The 15,600-nt window shown below is 32.9% G+C and overlaps 3 protein-coding genes across 5 annotated transcripts; 1 reads left to right on the top strand and 2 right to left on the bottom strand.

The window, feature by feature from the left end:
* Positions 1 to 1,388: 1,388 nt before the first annotated feature.
* Positions 1,389 to 3,516, bottom strand: LOC126698704 (protein phosphatase inhibitor 2). The gene is given in 5 exon segments (XM_050396093.1): positions 1,389 to 1,644; positions 1,647 to 1,871; positions 2,306 to 2,488; positions 2,792 to 2,904; positions 3,034 to 3,516. Coding segments are annotated over 5 exon segments (624 nt in total). The 5' UTR covers positions 3,102 to 3,516; the 3' UTR covers positions 1,389 to 1,609.
* Positions 3,517 to 8,119: 4,603 nt separating this feature from the next.
* On the top strand, positions 8,120 to 13,145 carry LOC126699407 (uncharacterized). 2 transcript variants are annotated; one of them, XM_050397182.1, is made up of 7 exons: positions 8,120 to 8,287; positions 9,650 to 9,854; positions 10,029 to 10,169; positions 11,728 to 11,836; positions 11,969 to 12,030; positions 12,590 to 12,693; positions 12,824 to 13,145. In XM_050397182.1, the coding sequence occupies exons 2-7, from the start codon at positions 9,762 to 9,764 to the stop codon at positions 12,930 to 12,932; spliced, it is 618 nt and encodes a 205-aa protein (XP_050253139.1). In that variant the 5' UTR covers positions 8,120 to 8,287; positions 9,650 to 9,761; the 3' UTR covers positions 12,933 to 13,145. The 2 variants fall into 2 exon arrangements, with proteins under 2 accessions (XP_050253139.1, XP_050253140.1); XM_050397183.1 differs by lacking the exon at positions 8,120 to 8,287 and having other exon boundaries at positions 9,635 to 9,854.
* A 233-nt stretch (positions 13,146 to 13,378) lies between these two features.
* On the bottom strand, positions 13,379 to 15,600 carry LOC126699874 (uncharacterized). 2 transcript variants are annotated; one of them, XM_050397844.1, is made up of 3 exons: positions 15,137 to 15,600; positions 13,647 to 13,744; positions 13,379 to 13,538 (listed from the first exon to the last, which is right to left on the bottom strand). In XM_050397844.1, exons 1-2 carry the CDS (start codon positions 15,498 to 15,500, stop codon positions 13,677 to 13,679), a joined length of 432 nt encoding a protein of 143 aa, XP_050253801.1. In that variant the 5' UTR covers positions 15,501 to 15,600; the 3' UTR covers positions 13,379 to 13,538; positions 13,647 to 13,676. The 2 variants fall into 2 exon arrangements, with proteins under 2 accessions (XP_050253801.1, XP_050253800.1); XM_050397843.1 differs by having other exon boundaries at positions 13,379 to 13,744; positions 15,137 to 15,599.

Genomic DNA, 15,600 nt, shown 5'->3' with positions numbered 1-15,600 from the left:
GGCAGACCTCAGAAGACCTTTTATTTGCAACTACAACATTATATAAATTAATATATGAACGCATCAGTTTTGTCATTTATGTTAACGAAGTGAGCTAAAGGCCCAGGGGCATACAGAGAGGATTCAGCATGAGGCCCCTCCTGGCCCGGTCCATAGAGGAAACTAGTCAAACACTACTGTTTTGGGCTTGATTTATAGAAAGGAAATCATTGTTTCATACACATTTTTTTAAGAATGTGCACAGTGTAACATATGATTTACCCATGATGTATCCAAAGAGTGTGGACCAATCAAAGCCATTTACCAAAATTGATGCTGCTCTTCTACAGAGTAGCCTGCAATTGAATCTGTACAACTGGGTGTCACATGAGGAGAGAGTTATACCAAGAGAGCCCTTTAATATGAGCTGTCCCACATTAGGGCATTGGATGGATTATTGTATGAAAATTACCATAATTCGATGAAATGAAGGCAGAAGGCAGGGATGCATTCCAACCTTGTCAATTCTCTCTACTAATTTTTACGAACCTAAAAATTATCTGATGATACTCTTAGATGATTATCCAGCACACCCATGACCTTACCTTACATGCCTAAAAAGTAAAGAGAATTGACAAGGTTCAACAGGGAAGTCAGAAAAAAATGGGTGAAAGAATGGGTGGCCCTAAAGAATTCCAAAAAATTAAACGAGGCAGATTGTAATGCTTAGCTTTATTTTAAATCACATAAGCAGTTAAGCAAAACGGATCAATTTGTGAAAACAAGATCCTCAAAAAAAAGTAATTTTGGAATTCCTATTAATAATGTGGTTAACCAATACCCATTAGCGTCTGGATTTCATACTTACTCATGATGACTAATCAACCTGTCTTAAAACAACATCCGTTACATTTGATCCAAAACAGTTGTAATTAACCTCTCTTAGGATAGGATATGAGTTGCAGCTATAAAAGAGAGAGAGAGAGAGAGAGAACTCAACAGATTCTCTGTTGGAATTTGGAACCATGCATTACATCTTATAGGTAAAATCAATACGGCAATAGGTGGTTAATTTTTCTTTATTTCTGTTTAATGCAACGTAGTAGTACAAAGGCTGGTGTGTTGCAAATGAAGACGAGAAAAATACAAAAAAAGAACCTATTACAAGCAATTTGTTCAAATCAGTTGGGATACATCCACAAGCAATTTGAGGATTTAGAGGAGACTAACACAGAAAAATGTCAATGAGCAGTGAGCACAAACCAAATTCACGATGTTGGTGCTTGTGGCAACTGTCGCTTGTGTCAATTGTCCTAGTCCACTGAACCACCCCCTGGAACAAATTACATAATGGCAGGGCCTTGAGCAGAAATAAAATGTCCAAACATTGAGGCCACAGAGTTTGGCAATTACTAACAAAATATGACAATTGCTAATTGTTGAGTAAAAAGTTTATGATGGTTTGAGGAACATCGTCTAGTTGCACAACCATGTCATAATGGAAGAGATACATTTAAACACAAATAGCATTGGCAAACGTAGCAGTGATATAAGTTCTTACCAAAAAAACCACAACACAAATGAAATGTAAACATAATTGTCAGTTTTATTAATCCTTGATTGGCTTGGTCTAAGCTGCATTAGCTGGAGGCGCAGAAGATTTCAAGGCAAAATTTCAGTACCTTGTTTATCAATGTCTATTTCCTTCACACCAGCAGTTAATGATGAAGATGAATCACATTTCCTGTCCTTTTCTACATGACCTTCATTGTCCTTATCAACTTCATCCTCAATAAGTGATCCTTTACGCCGGAGTTCTTTTACTTTCAGAAATTCATCATAATGAGCTTTTCTGTGCTCCCTAAAACTCATACTCCTATCGCTCTCAGAATCTGAAAATTTTCAAGAAAAAGGCACAGCAGAGGACATATGTCATAATTGGCACATAGAAGCAAAACAAACCATTTAGTTTAAAACCAAGAAAAAGACAGGAAAATGAGTGGGGGAAACTTCAACTCCATTGCCGATGACCTTCTAACTTAAATGCCTTTTAAGAAGGTCCAACATGAGATGAAGGTGAAATGTACGCAACTTCAACTCAATTCATCTATTTGGTCATTATTTCACTAAACCCATATAGCATATGGTACTGGCCCTCTTTGAATACCTTGAACATCAAAATCAATTTACAACATAAAATAGATCCAACTTAAAAAAAAAAAAAAAATTAAAAAAAAAAAAAAAAAAAAAAAAAACTTAAAATGAAGGTTGTAAAAAATGGCTGCATAAGAAGGAGAATACAGTAAAGAAGCACGTAAAGGAAAACCTTCATCATCCTGTCCTGCAGCCTCTGCCTCTGCCTCGTCCTCAGATGATGTCCAGCCACCTGATTTCTGGCCGTCGATTTTACTTGAAGAAGCCACGTCAGTCAAAGCAGTGCGTATTGCTTCCGCATTTATAGCGTCACCAACACATTCATCAAAGCTACCCCGCATAGGTGACATAGATTCTACATAATCAAGACAGCATAGTTAAGAAATTTAAACAAACTTTCTCAAAGCAACCATAAAATCTAGGATACTAGTAAAAATCAACTCAATATTTTGAGTAAGTAAAATTGTCAGCTTTTCTATGCATTTTTGCGTTTCAGCAAACAATGGCAATACTACTCAAACTGAAAAGTTTATGAATGCATCAGTATACATACATCAAAATAAGCACATTTTTCCCCTAAGCACGAGTCATGTATACAAATAGACATTCTGTCTAACAGGAATCTACATAAGGGATAACAAAATATAATTTTCCTCACCATCATCATCAATCATAGGGTGATATGGTGTCTTGGGTTCAGTGATTTTCTGCCTCACAGGTTTATTTGCTTCAATTTCCCCCAAATTATCCTCATCCCATCTTACACGCCCCCTGTTATCCAGATGGGAAAAAGGATGAAGTTATATTTACTAAACTATTAAAAATACATAAGCATAGAGCAGTTACCAACTCTATAAAAAAGAATTCATAGAACCTTGTAGAAATCAAGGGGATACAAACCAATATTCCAAAGCAATATGGAGAACGAGTAAAAAGGATCTTGCACCCACAGCACTTATTAGGCCCATGTCAACTGTCTCTAGAAAGTTACAGTAGGAGCTTTGGACAATTATGCTGATTTTTCAAATGGCCAATAGGCCCAATACAATACTTTCTTCCACCTTGAAAACTCAAAACATATCAAGGCATGTGCTTCCATTCAACTATTTAGTCAGATTATTCAAAAACTAATTGCAATTTACACAATTGAGCCTGAAATTTCAATTTCATCAAAAATATGTCTCAAAATAACAAAATGAATCAAACTAACAAATTTAAACTGACTCTTAACATCCAAAATCAATCAAATTTAAAATGCATTTATTTTCTTAAACTATTAATAGCGAGGGTTGGGTCAAATTACTCGAGTTGAAAACCTGGCAAACCCAAACAAGACCCAACCTGAGCTTTAAAAAAAAACCCTTATAACCCAGCCCAACCCAGCAACCCATAAAAAACCAACCTGTGGCATCAGGTTGAGTTGGGTTAATGGGTTGAACGAACACCCATAGTGTTTAGCATTCCTCTGATTCCTCAGGCACCCATACTTCAACTAAGTGAGCACACCCTGTTGAAATCAATGTCTTCACTGCATGAGTAAACCATCTGAATTGCCCTTTCTCACATGTAGTCCTCAATAAATAATACCTCTTAACTTCTCTTATATCTTTTGATTTCTCAAATCCTGTTGTAATTAATTAATCTCATTTTTATGACAAATAATTTATAATGATTTTCCAGCCTTTTCCTCTAAATTAATGATTGCCTGTAACATCCATAATATTCAACTTCTAACATCCACCCTGTCATCTACTGAAGAAAACAAAGATTGGCACTTCTGAGCAATTCTTATGTGTAAATATCTGATGAACATAATTAATTTCTAAAAATGTCCAAGATAATTAACTTATTGATTTATTAATATCTTCAAAAGTAATATATCTAAAGGCAAAACAAAAATCATTTCTTACCAATTTTAGAAACATAAACTCATAAACAACTTTTGAAAAGAAATATATAAAGAAAATATGTAAATTACTTCATTTCGCTAAACTGGTGATCTCCTCAGGTGCCAAACAGTAGCTCAATCACTTAACTTCACTGAAAAAGAAAAATGCAAAGCTTCAAGATACATTCTTAACATCAAAAGAGGGAGGAGAAGAAGGGGGGGGGGGGGGGTTAAAAAAGAAAGAGCGCCCAAATAAAAGATGGGTGATAGGAAACATAATAATGAATATGATAGGTATTATAGTCAAGCCTGTCTTAACTTATCCCTACATGATATGTGAGAAAGGCAAAAAAATATTTACACCTAAAGTGTCATTAAATCATTTACACAAGCAAGAAATTTTTAATTCGCACACATTTCTTTTGATAAGTAAAATGGTTAGAAATGCTTGCACAAATGTAGCAAAATCAATGCATAAGGAATTTCAGAACATGCACCTTCCAAATGACCTCTCAACACAATTTTCATGGACTATGTGACATAAAAGTGAACTGACAATCCTTGCTTATATCTAGCTGCCAGAAAGGAATTTGTATCATAAATCATAGGGTAAAATACTATTTACACCCCCAAATTTAGAGATGTTTCTAAATTGATCCCTTGACTATGAAAACTTGCAATTTATACCGTCAAGTATTAGAACAATATCAATGTATTTTTCCATTGACATCCATTAGAATCTTTCAATTAACCCACCTAAAAACATTGTTTTGAACAAAAGAACAAATTTTGGCACATTGACACTGTTGTAATATTCGATTGTGTAAATTACAAGTTTTGAAAGCCAAAGAGACTGATTTAGAAGCAACCCCAAACTTTGAAGGATGTAAAGTGCATTTTAGTCAAAATCTTAGTATTGCATCCGAACTTATGAAGCCTACACACCATTCCCTTAAAACACTCAATCAAGATACAAAATCCAAAACATTCCAAGGAAAAAAAATAAATAAATAAAGGAGCTACAAATTACAAACACGAGCACAACCAAGCACACACAAAGTTTTCATATGTTATAGTGCAAAATTGAGAAATCCAATTGTAAGGCCGCACTTTTTTATGATACAGACAGAAGCAAGACGACGAAACGTAGAAACCTAATAATTGAATTTTTTTCCAAAAATGGAAATCCATGAACTAGTCAACTAGAACACACACAGTACAATTTCAGTAATATTATTAAATCAACCACAGAAATCAAATTTCACAGAGAATTGGAATCATAATAATACTCCCTGATAATTACTCCTACAAGCAAAAATCAAATTCCATTTTCAACTTTCAAGTAACTAAAATTCCAAAGCAAAAAGACCTAAAATCCAGCAATCCATCATTAGAGGCACAGATAAACAACATGCTGAGCAAATAAAACTTAACAATCGTAAATCGGTCAAATAATATTCGTTTTTGTGTGTTTTTAAGAACTGAAAATGAAAAATTTTCAGTTTCGGTTATTTTAATTTTCTCGCAGTTTCCCGGGAATCAAACGGAGAAAAATAAACAGAAAATCTTAGAGCAAAAATGGTAAAGTAAGATTAAAATAAATAAATAGAGGAAAAAAAAAAAGAACTGAGAAATTGAAGTTTGTTACCTTTGGGTTTGAGAGAGAACAATGAGACTAAAAAAAAATTGATACTGCGAGCGCAGTAGCGAACTATCGCAAGAGCGGAAAGTCGGATATAAGAAGAATTAAAAAAGTTCGCCACTTTTTTTGCTTTACGTTTTTGTATATTTTTCGCTTTCCAGGATTACCCCTCGTTTTATAGTGATTTGACGGTTGACCTTCGTTTGGTTTGTTATTGGACGTATAGAATGGGTATTGGGTGGTGTTGAGAAATGCGATGTTTAAAACAATTTTATGATAAATTTTAAATATTAGGTTGTTATTGGTTTTTATTGTCGGGGTTAAAAGGTAATTTCAGTGGTAGGTTTAAATTTGAACCAATAACAATTGACTACTTATGATTTTTTGTAAAAATATTGTAGACATAATATTTCTCGAATGTTGTAACATCATTCTAAAAAAATAATGGTGTAAGATCAAGTTAGTGCGTCTCTAAATTTAGGGCAAGGTTGGGTGAATGATTAACACTTGTCAGTGTAACACGATCTAAATCTTAGGATCTGATCTTTAAATCCTATATCTTAAAATATTATGGATGTTACTAGAATCTTTACTAAAATAGAATTTGTATGGATTCCAATATGAATTTTATTGGATTTTGATCCTTATCGATACTAAAGATCGTGTACTATGAAGGAAAATTCAAAAAAATTTATTTTTTATTTTAGATCTCTAAATGGAGACCAAAGACCCCGTATTGATAAAAAAAAAAAAAAAAAATTGTAATTAACCGATCAACTCAACAACCTAGCTCTAATTAATATATATATATATATATATATATATATTTTTTTTAACGTTAAAAAATGTTATTACAAAAAAAAAAAAAAAAAAAAAAAGTCTCATGTCACCTTAATGGCTTAAACTAATCAACAAAATCACATAAGACAAAAGAAAAGAGAAGCGATTACGCTTTGTTTGTTTCGATAGAAAACTTTGTGTAAAGATATTTTTTGTGTTTTCTAGTGTTTAGTAGCATAAAATAATGAGTTAAAGAAAAACTATCTTTGGTCAACAGAAAAAATATGACTTATTTTTAGATATTATTTTCTACTAATTTATTTTTTTGGAAAACAACTCTATTTCACCATTAGCTAAATAAGGAAAATTAGAAGATTGTTTTTCAACTCATTTTAAGGTTGCTACCAATCATAGGAAATGTGATAGTTTAATATAAAATAATTTCTAGAAAATTACTCATTTTCTTGAAAACATTATCGTTGACACAAATAGAGCATTAGAGAGTAGAGAGTAGACAGTGAGAGAGACCATCGACACCGACGATGAGGGTTTTTTTTTTTTGGTAATTCCAATGCTAATTTGTAATTTAGTTACCCGACAAAGACACTAATTGACACTGACAGCTCCACATTAGAGCCATAGTGGTCACAAGACCACATTGACTTGGAAAAAAAAAATCAATATTAGATATAAAATTTATGATTTTTTTACCCATAAAAAAATGTGTGACCACCCTAAATTTTGTTAGGCCCGATATAATTAAACTTTGGACAAAGTTTAGCAACAAACTTGATTGTAAACTAAGGATACAGCTTCACTCAATATTTTTTTATTGGATATAAATTTTGACAAATCCACAATTTAATTTTTAAGTTTTTGAAGTCTAAAAGTATTAAAAAAAAAAGTTTATGGATTACATAGTAAATAACATCCGATTGACATGAAAATCGATATGTGTTTTAAGAACATACAGTTCAATGCCTAGATTTTCAAAATATATAGTTATGTTAATTTGTTTAGTAAAAGTTATAGTCTTAGACTACAACTAAGTTTGTAGTCAAATTTTGTCCTCAAACTTTGGCCATTTTAACAATATATTGGACTTAACAAAAAAAAAATCCAATAAAATTTTATTTAACTAAAATTTTAAAAGAGATATAACTTGTAGAATTAATAATGAAATAAACATGCAACGTTTTCAAAATAAAAAATTCGTAAAAGAAAATGGTAAGACTTTATGTATTTGGGGTTTTTATTTTATTTTTTTATTGTTGTTAATGTATGAAACTATCTTTTTATTAAATTTTGTATAATTTAAGTTCCTTAATAATCACCCTAGAAAAAATTTATAGAGTTGCCACTGCTCATTGATTATAATTTCCCAAAAGACACTCAATAATTATAATTTCTCAAACTGATAAGATCTTTGAAACCTTATCGAACAGATATGGTAATGGATTGAACCTTATAACCAATGAGCCTACTTGCATCTCATACCAATGAAATCACCATGGGGTAACCCATACCTAAAAAAACTCAATTATTAATCACAAATGCAATTGACAGACTTTTTCTTTAGTTCTAATGGCCCATCAAAGGCCCACCAATATGAAGTGAAAACTACGTCACAAGGGTAGTATGGGCATAGAAAAAGAAAAAGAAAAAGAAAAAGGAGAGAAATGGAGGTGGGGGGACAAATCTGAAAGAACATTTGGAAAAATCGAAAAAACATTATATCAACATATAGCACACGCTAGGAGAGTCCTGTAGCTGAGGAGCTCTCATTTTTGCAGAGCCAGCAAAACCAAAAGAGACTCACAGAATCGTCTTCAACATTCCCAAGAGTACGAGATTCTGACTTGCAATTTCATTCAATTATTTTAATTTCCTACTTTACAATCTTTAACGTTAATGGCGGATCTACCTTTCTCTTTTCTAAATAGATAAAAAGCCATGCCTATACTTTGATGCTTCTTTCTTGATCTGGGTGTTTTTTGATTATGGCCTTGATTTTCAGCGTGTAAAAACAACTGGGTGTTTGTCAATTTTCAATTTTTTTCATAATATGGGGGTTGTGGTTGAACTTACCTTCATGATGTTGAGAAAGTGATTTTTTTTTTGTCTCCCTCTTTGTTATTTGATTATGATTATTGTTTTGATCTGACCAAATTGTATGTTTTTCATTCTGTTGGGTTTATATGGTGCTTGAGGAGTTTTAATTGGATATGGATGTTCGATTGGTTGATTGAAAAATGTGGGGAGGAAATAAGAATCGTTGAATGGTCATGCAATTAATCGATTTTGGCCTCGTTAGAGGTATTTTGAAGAGACAAAGTTAAAATCATTTGATGGTTCTTCTATTCATTTTGTGTCTGTGCGTCTGTCTTTGTTTGTGCTTGTGGCTGAAACTTCATAAGTTGAGGTGGAAAATATGTAAGAGTACTATGGAGTTACCGACATTTCACAAGGTGGGACCATAGGCGATGAAGAAAGTTTGTCAAAATTGCCAGTAAGATGGGAATTTAAAGTTTTGATTCCACAGGGATGACTTTGTTGGATGAATTTAAAGTTTTGATTTCACGTTGCATTTGTTTGCTGAAAGGAAGGGATCATTTTGATTAGCTCAAATTTATTTCTCTTGTTTGTGATTTGAGCTAAACACTAGGAATCAACTTTTACTTGTTGGTTGCATTAGAGATGATGCCCTGGTGTGAGTTGGACTTCACCAAGATGTGTTAGTGTTATGTATCAATTTACTAGAATAATGTAAATGATTAAGTTGCTTATTTCCTAATAGCTTATGATTTTGGGACAATTGGTAGTTTATCATGGTACTAGAGTAGGTGACCCTAAGTTTGAAACTTTTCTACACTCACCTATCTAAAAAGTTAAAAATCCTATGTGTTGGGTCCCACTTATTAAGGGGGAGTTTGAGCTCACACATGAGGGAGTGTTTGAATAATGGTTTAATGTTTAAATCCACCATCCTAAGCTTTTAGGACAATTGGTAGTTTATCACAACTAGAACTAAATCAATGGTAATAATGTAATCAAAGGTTGTGCCATTCACTTATCAAAAAAAAAAAGGTTGTGCCATTGAAAGAAATTGAATCTTGATTTCTGATCTCTTATTTTGATTTTCATTATTGCTGTAACTGTATTTCTTCTTTGCCATGTAACATTGACAATCTCTACTCCTTTCCCAGAAGCATCCAACTGAGAACGCAAGCCAGATCAGATTAGACATTATGAAGTCCTTTTCCTTCTACCCTTGAAGGTTAGAAGAACAAGTGATAAGGAAGAGTAAACAAGTCCAAGATGTTCTCATTGTTTTATGGACTTTGGAAGTATATGTTTAGTAAGACCGAGTTTCATGTACTCATTCTTGGAATTGACAAGGCTGGGAAAACAGTAATGCATCACCTTCATATTTTCTGTTTAAATTACTGAACTCTGTTGTGTGGTCTTGGAAATGCTTTTGTCCTCAATTTCATCAACAGTATATGATCTTTTAGACCATATATTTATTGAAAATTTCAGCTGGAAGTATCACTCATAATCCTTTTATTATCTATTTGTTTGTAGACTCTATTGGAGAAGTTGAAGTCAGTCTACTCAAACTTGGAAGGCCTTCCCCCTGATCGAATTGTTCCTACGGTAGGACTGAATATTGGTCGCATTGAAGTGTCTAATACAAAACTTGTGTTTTGGGACCTCGGAGGTCAGGTATGTCAGTTTCATATATTAAAAAATTTCTTAAAGTATTTCTACATGGATACAGACACGGGCAAATGCATATTCGCATGTATTTCAAGAGAAGAAATGATGTTTTGATGCAGCAATATTAAAATGTTATTAACAGCTGGAGAACAATATATATTGGTCATTTTAAGTTTTAACATCAAATTTCAATTAGAGTGGCCCATTTCCTGACAGTGTTTTGCAACCCATTGGTGTTTTTCTATTTTTCTAATCCAGGCCAACCCGTTACCAGAAAAGTAGAATTAGGGGAATTTGATACAATTCTTGTTTGAAATGCCACCTTGACATTTTTCGAGACCAAAATTTCAAATTGGTTAAAAGTATGTATTTGATTTCTAAAAATTTCCTGAATTTCAGTTGTCTTTTTTTTTTTTTTTTTTTTTTTTTTTTTTTTTTTTTGTGCATGCGTGTGTCAATTCAGTCCAGGTGTTTTAAAAACGAGTTTTTATGGTTTTTTGCAATATGGTGTCACACAAAATGATAGAAATTGTTGACATGTCCCTTTCATATGATGATGAGGCACATAATGGACCTTAAAGAAACCTAATAAGCAAACCTTTAACCATGTGAGAGGAAATTGATGAGTCATATGATTGTTATGTGGCTGGTCATACGAGTATCTATTCGCAAATCCCCTGTAAAATGCTTAGAGATTATGTGCCACATCATCATGAGAAGGGTACATGTTAGTGATTTTCATCATTCCATGAGATGCCTTAGTGCCAAAAGACTAAAATGACTTGTTTTAAAAGCTGTAAGTTGACACAAAAGTTTATGAGAACAACACTGAAATTGTGGTGATTTTTCAGGATCAAAGGTATACTTTAACCTTTCTAACTTTATATATTAGATCTCACTAGCTGATGTCAATTTCTTAAAAAGGAAAATAGGTCAATTTTTTTTTCCTTATTCCCTTATAACTTATAAGTGCAACTGGGAATTTGGAACTATTCTCCTGAGATTCCAAGTGTGGATAAAGGGAGGTTATCAGCTTCCCTGTGGCAAGTTAGCTTCCTGTGTTGTCTGATGGAGAGCTTTCAGGAAGTAATGCAGCTAGGCTTCATTGTATCAATGCTGTGTAGAATATTAAATATATCACATGAGGCAAGTGTGGAGGAAGACAGGATTTCAAATGCTATTTTTTTTTTTTTTTGGACAAATAATAAGAGTATTATGTTGTTCTTTGTTCACGACCATGAACTCTGTATCTTTTATTCTTTTCTATTAATAATATTTCTTTCTTACCTATCAAAATAAATAAATAAATAAATAAGAAAAGTATATATTGATAACACTACTTATAAAAAAAAAATATATATATATATATATATTGATAACACTACTTTATGCAAAAGGGGCACAACGAAGTCAAATATATAAATATATATATATATATATATATATTTATATATTATTTATTTATTAAGGTACGTAAGACAAATTGATAGTGTTCTAGTTTTTTGGTTTGGGGGTGTTGTTTGTTTATGAAGTTTAGTCACATGCAAGTTTTTGATCTTGTCAGCCTGGTCTTCGTTCAATTTGGGAGAAATATTATGAAGAAGCACATGCCTTGATATACGTAATTGATGCTGCTAGTCCATCACGTTTTGAAGATTCAAAATCTGCATTGGGTAAGTGATATTTAAATTATTTTAACTGGTCAATGCATAGTGATGACTGAATTGACTATAATTTTAATGGTAGTGAATACCAGTTGGAGCTAGCACTTAAATTATGAGTTAATATCTTCAATTCATTACCAGAAAAGGTTCTCCGACATGAGGATTTGCAAGGAGCCCCTCTTTTGATATTAGCAAACAAACAGGTGAGTTCAGCTGTTGCCTCTCTTCAGCCCAACAAGTACTTTAAGATCTTGATATCTAATTCCCAAGAAAATGATGGAATTTTTTAGTATATTGTTGAAGTGAAGCAATAAGAATGTTGACTAAGTTGGAAATAGAAATTTTTTGTGCAAAAATTCTTCTTGGTTGAATATCATATACAAATTGGCAATGCTTTTGTCTTTCTCTCTCTGAGTTGGGATTTTTTTGTCACATAGAGAACCCTCTATTCTTCTTTGAGTCATTTTGTTGTCCCCTTCTTTTGTATGCCAACATATTAAAATTTTGATCTGTCAGAATCTAGTTTCCTTTCTGTGATGAACTTTGGCCCTGATGAAATTGCCTGTCCATCTATTGTGCTTTATATGGAGGAGGAAATGCTTGATAAGGGAATCTCTTGAGAATTTCTCTACATTGCTCTCTTTCTTTGTAAGAACTGCATGAACTATTATGGAGTGTCATTGTTTTCTGTTAGCCTTTGTGTTTCAAATGAAAGTGGTCAGCCTAATGAATGGTGGTCATGGTTACTTAATTTGATGGCAGGATCTATCTGATGCTGTATCAGCTGAAGAAATTGCTCGATATCTTGATCTTAAAAAGTTGGACGAAAGGGTTTACATGTTTGAAGCTGTTTCAGCATATGATGGGTAAGTAGATGAATCAAACTATTTGCTCTGTTTCCAATTTTCCATTTTCTTTTCCAACCATCTTCTCAACTCTTTGAGGCAGTAAATGTTCAAAAAGTGCAAATACCAATTTCTATAATTTTGATTGCAGTATGGGGATTAAAGAAAGTGTAGAATGGCTGGTAGATTCGATGGAGAGAAGCAAGAGAACTGATATGTTAAGAGCTCGTGCAGGTGCAACTGGCCCTGCTTCTGCATAGAAGAAATTATATATGACATTGCATTTGATTTTTCCCTTTTCTTTAATTTCTGTAGATAAATGAGGGTTAATATTGGATTCTACATGATTAGAAATTAATATATTTTTTTCAATTGCTTATTGCATAGACTGGTCAAATTGCAGATAATACTTACTTTTACTTTATCAATTGATTTTTATTACACTGGAATAAAGCTTCCTCCCTTGCCTGAAATTATTGCTGGACGCCTGGAATGATGCTGCAGCCTATTCACCTTTTTTTTTCACAACTGATGACAAGGCAAATTGTGATTGGAATAACATCATTTTAACATGACCTACTATTGACACTACTTCTATTAGCACCAATCACAATGTTGTTTCAACAATTGTGAATATGTATATATATATATATATATATATGGAAAATTTATCTTGAAACACAAATATCATTTATGTATTCTTGCATATCAAAAATGAAAATTTGGAATTTCTCATTAAAAAAAGGGGGTGGGGTGTAAATTCTTTTTCTTTTGGCACAAGCTAAGATTCTTAGTCATGGTCCAGCTTTGTTTTGTTCGATCTGTAAATGCTAAAATTACACGCATTAAAACGTAGCCATCAAAACCTGCAGAAGTCAGAATTGTAAATGAATAGTACCAAAAACATATTTGAAAAGCTGACTTATTTGCAAATAAATACATTGAGATAACCCAAATATGGCATGCTTAAGCGCCTCTAGTTTCCAGATTACACCACATCGATTTCATGCTGTCTGGTTTGAGGCAACCGCACCTGTTGCACTGGCCTTTTCCTTCACCGCCAGTTGTGGTTCTGAAAAAAGAGGAGGGGGAAGAAGAGATGTTTAATGTAATTAGATATATACCACCATCCTAGGGATAACTATAATATAGCCTACAAGCATGTAACTTGCAGTTCAAGACATGAGAGAAGAAAATCAAGGGAGAAAAAGACATGAAAAATATCAAATTTTAGACTTTTAGTTGAAGTAAAGAATGTGGAAATTTAGTATATTCAACATTAAAATTATTTTTTCTCAACATATGACACATACTGAATTGGATATTATAAAATGCAGATTGGTTCTAGGCATATCCCACCACCGTTATGTTTGTGCAGAAGAGTGATACTAAGCGATAAATTATTATAGAGAGTGGTATCATAATGGAATATATATTCTAATAAAAAAATGGGCAAATTATGTTCTGCAATCATCCAAAGGTGTGCATCACTCTCTCTCTAAAAAATAATACCAAATATTGATCCATAAAGCTTACAGCTAGGTAAAACCATCTGTCAGATTTACTTTCCTAAAGTGCCTAATGCAGCCTATGAGAATATGTTCCTTTTAGCTTCATCAGACTGAAGGGGCATCTCCCTAAAGCATTGGTAGCTCCAAAAACAAATACAGTCAACATACATAAAAGAAAGATAAGTACTGTATTAAAAAATTTGCAAACTTTAAAATAAAATTACTAATTTAGTCCTCTTAACTATTTGATAAAGTTCAATTTGACCCATCAATTATCGATCATGTCAATTTAGTCACTCAATTTTCAAAATCAAGTCAATTTCATCTACATTTAACTATTATCAAAATTAACTAACATGGTAAATGGAACACACATACAGGTTATTATGAAAATGAGTGAAAATTTCAACATCAAATTACTAGTAATTTAACAAAAAGACCCAATGATGAAATCAACTCGATTTTGAAAGTTAATCGACTAAATTGACATAATCATTAGTTGAGAGACCAAATTGAACTTTACCCATTGGTCAAAAGGATCAAATTACTAGTAATTTAACAAAAAAAAAAAAAAAAAACCAAATATAGTGAATTTGACCAAGGTTGCTTATAGCTTACTGGAAATCAAAAGGCTTGAAAGTAAATTGATTAAATTGACACAATCATTAGTTGAGAGACCAAATTGAACTTTACCCATTAGTTAAAAGGATCAAATTACTAGTAATTTAACAAAAAGAAAAAACAAATATAGTGAATTTGACCAAGGTTGCTTATAGCTTACTGGAAATCAAAGGCTTGAAAGTAAAATTGATTAAATTGACACAATCATTAATTGAGAGACCAAATTGAACTTTACCCATTAGTTAAAAAGGATCAAATTTCTTGCAATTTGACCCTTCATTGCATAGCCCTCAATTAAACACAAAAGCGTGCAAGAAAGTTGGTTAACTTACTGGAAATCAGGGGCTTGGGTCTGGTTTTGAACAAAATCCGATGACGAATGATCCCAACGACTTGCAATTCTACGTTGGATGAATTTGTGTGGGTGCCAACATCAGTATCACCAGTGTGAGTGTGTTTGGTTTTGTGGAGCACCAAGATGGGCTTCTTCAAGGCAACTTTGGAGCCAGTCAATTCGTGATAGCCGACCTTGAAAGTGTAGACTTGCTGAGAAGAAGGTCGGCAGAGAACCCCGATTTCTAGATTTTGGAGCCGATCTTGAAAAGCGGGCTGGGCTTCTACCACGCCTTGCAATTCCACCACTGCCCATTCTCGACATTTTCCTTCGCCGCATTTGCACTTCACTCGAATCTGCATTCTTCTTCTTCTTCTTTTTTCAGATTTTTGTAAAAGAAGAAACAAACTGTAAACGATGTTTATGAAATTGAAGTTTATTTTTTTATTGTGACGCTATGAT

Source organism: Quercus robur, chromosome 9 (assembly GCF_932294415.1).
Source record: "Quercus robur chromosome 9, dhQueRobu3.1, whole genome shotgun sequence".
In the NCBI taxonomy this organism is placed as follows: Eukaryota; Viridiplantae; Streptophyta; class Magnoliopsida; order Fagales; family Fagaceae; genus Quercus; species Quercus robur.
This window is presented reverse-complemented; position numbering and strand designations above follow the sequence as displayed.

Coding starts and splice junctions, on each gene's coding strand:
- LOC126699407 (XM_050397182.1), top strand. CDS start 9,762: ATGTTCTCATTGTTTTATGGACTTTGGAAGTATATGTTTAGTAAGACC. Junction 10,170..11,727: donor TTTGGGACCTCGGAGGTCAG/GTATGTCAGTTT, acceptor TGATCTTGTCAG/CCTGGTCTTCGTTCAATTTG. Junction 11,837..11,968: donor AGATTCAAAATCTGCATTGG/GTAAGTGATATT, acceptor ATTCATTACCAG/AAAAGGTTCTCCGACATGAG.
- LOC126699874 (XM_050397844.1), bottom strand. CDS start 15,500: ATGCAGATTCGAGTGAAGTGCAAATGCGGCGAAGGAAAATGTCGAGAA. Junction 13,745..15,136: donor ACCCAAGCCCCTGATTTCCA/GTAAGTTAACCA, acceptor CTCTTTTTTCAG/AACCACAACTGGCGGTGAAG.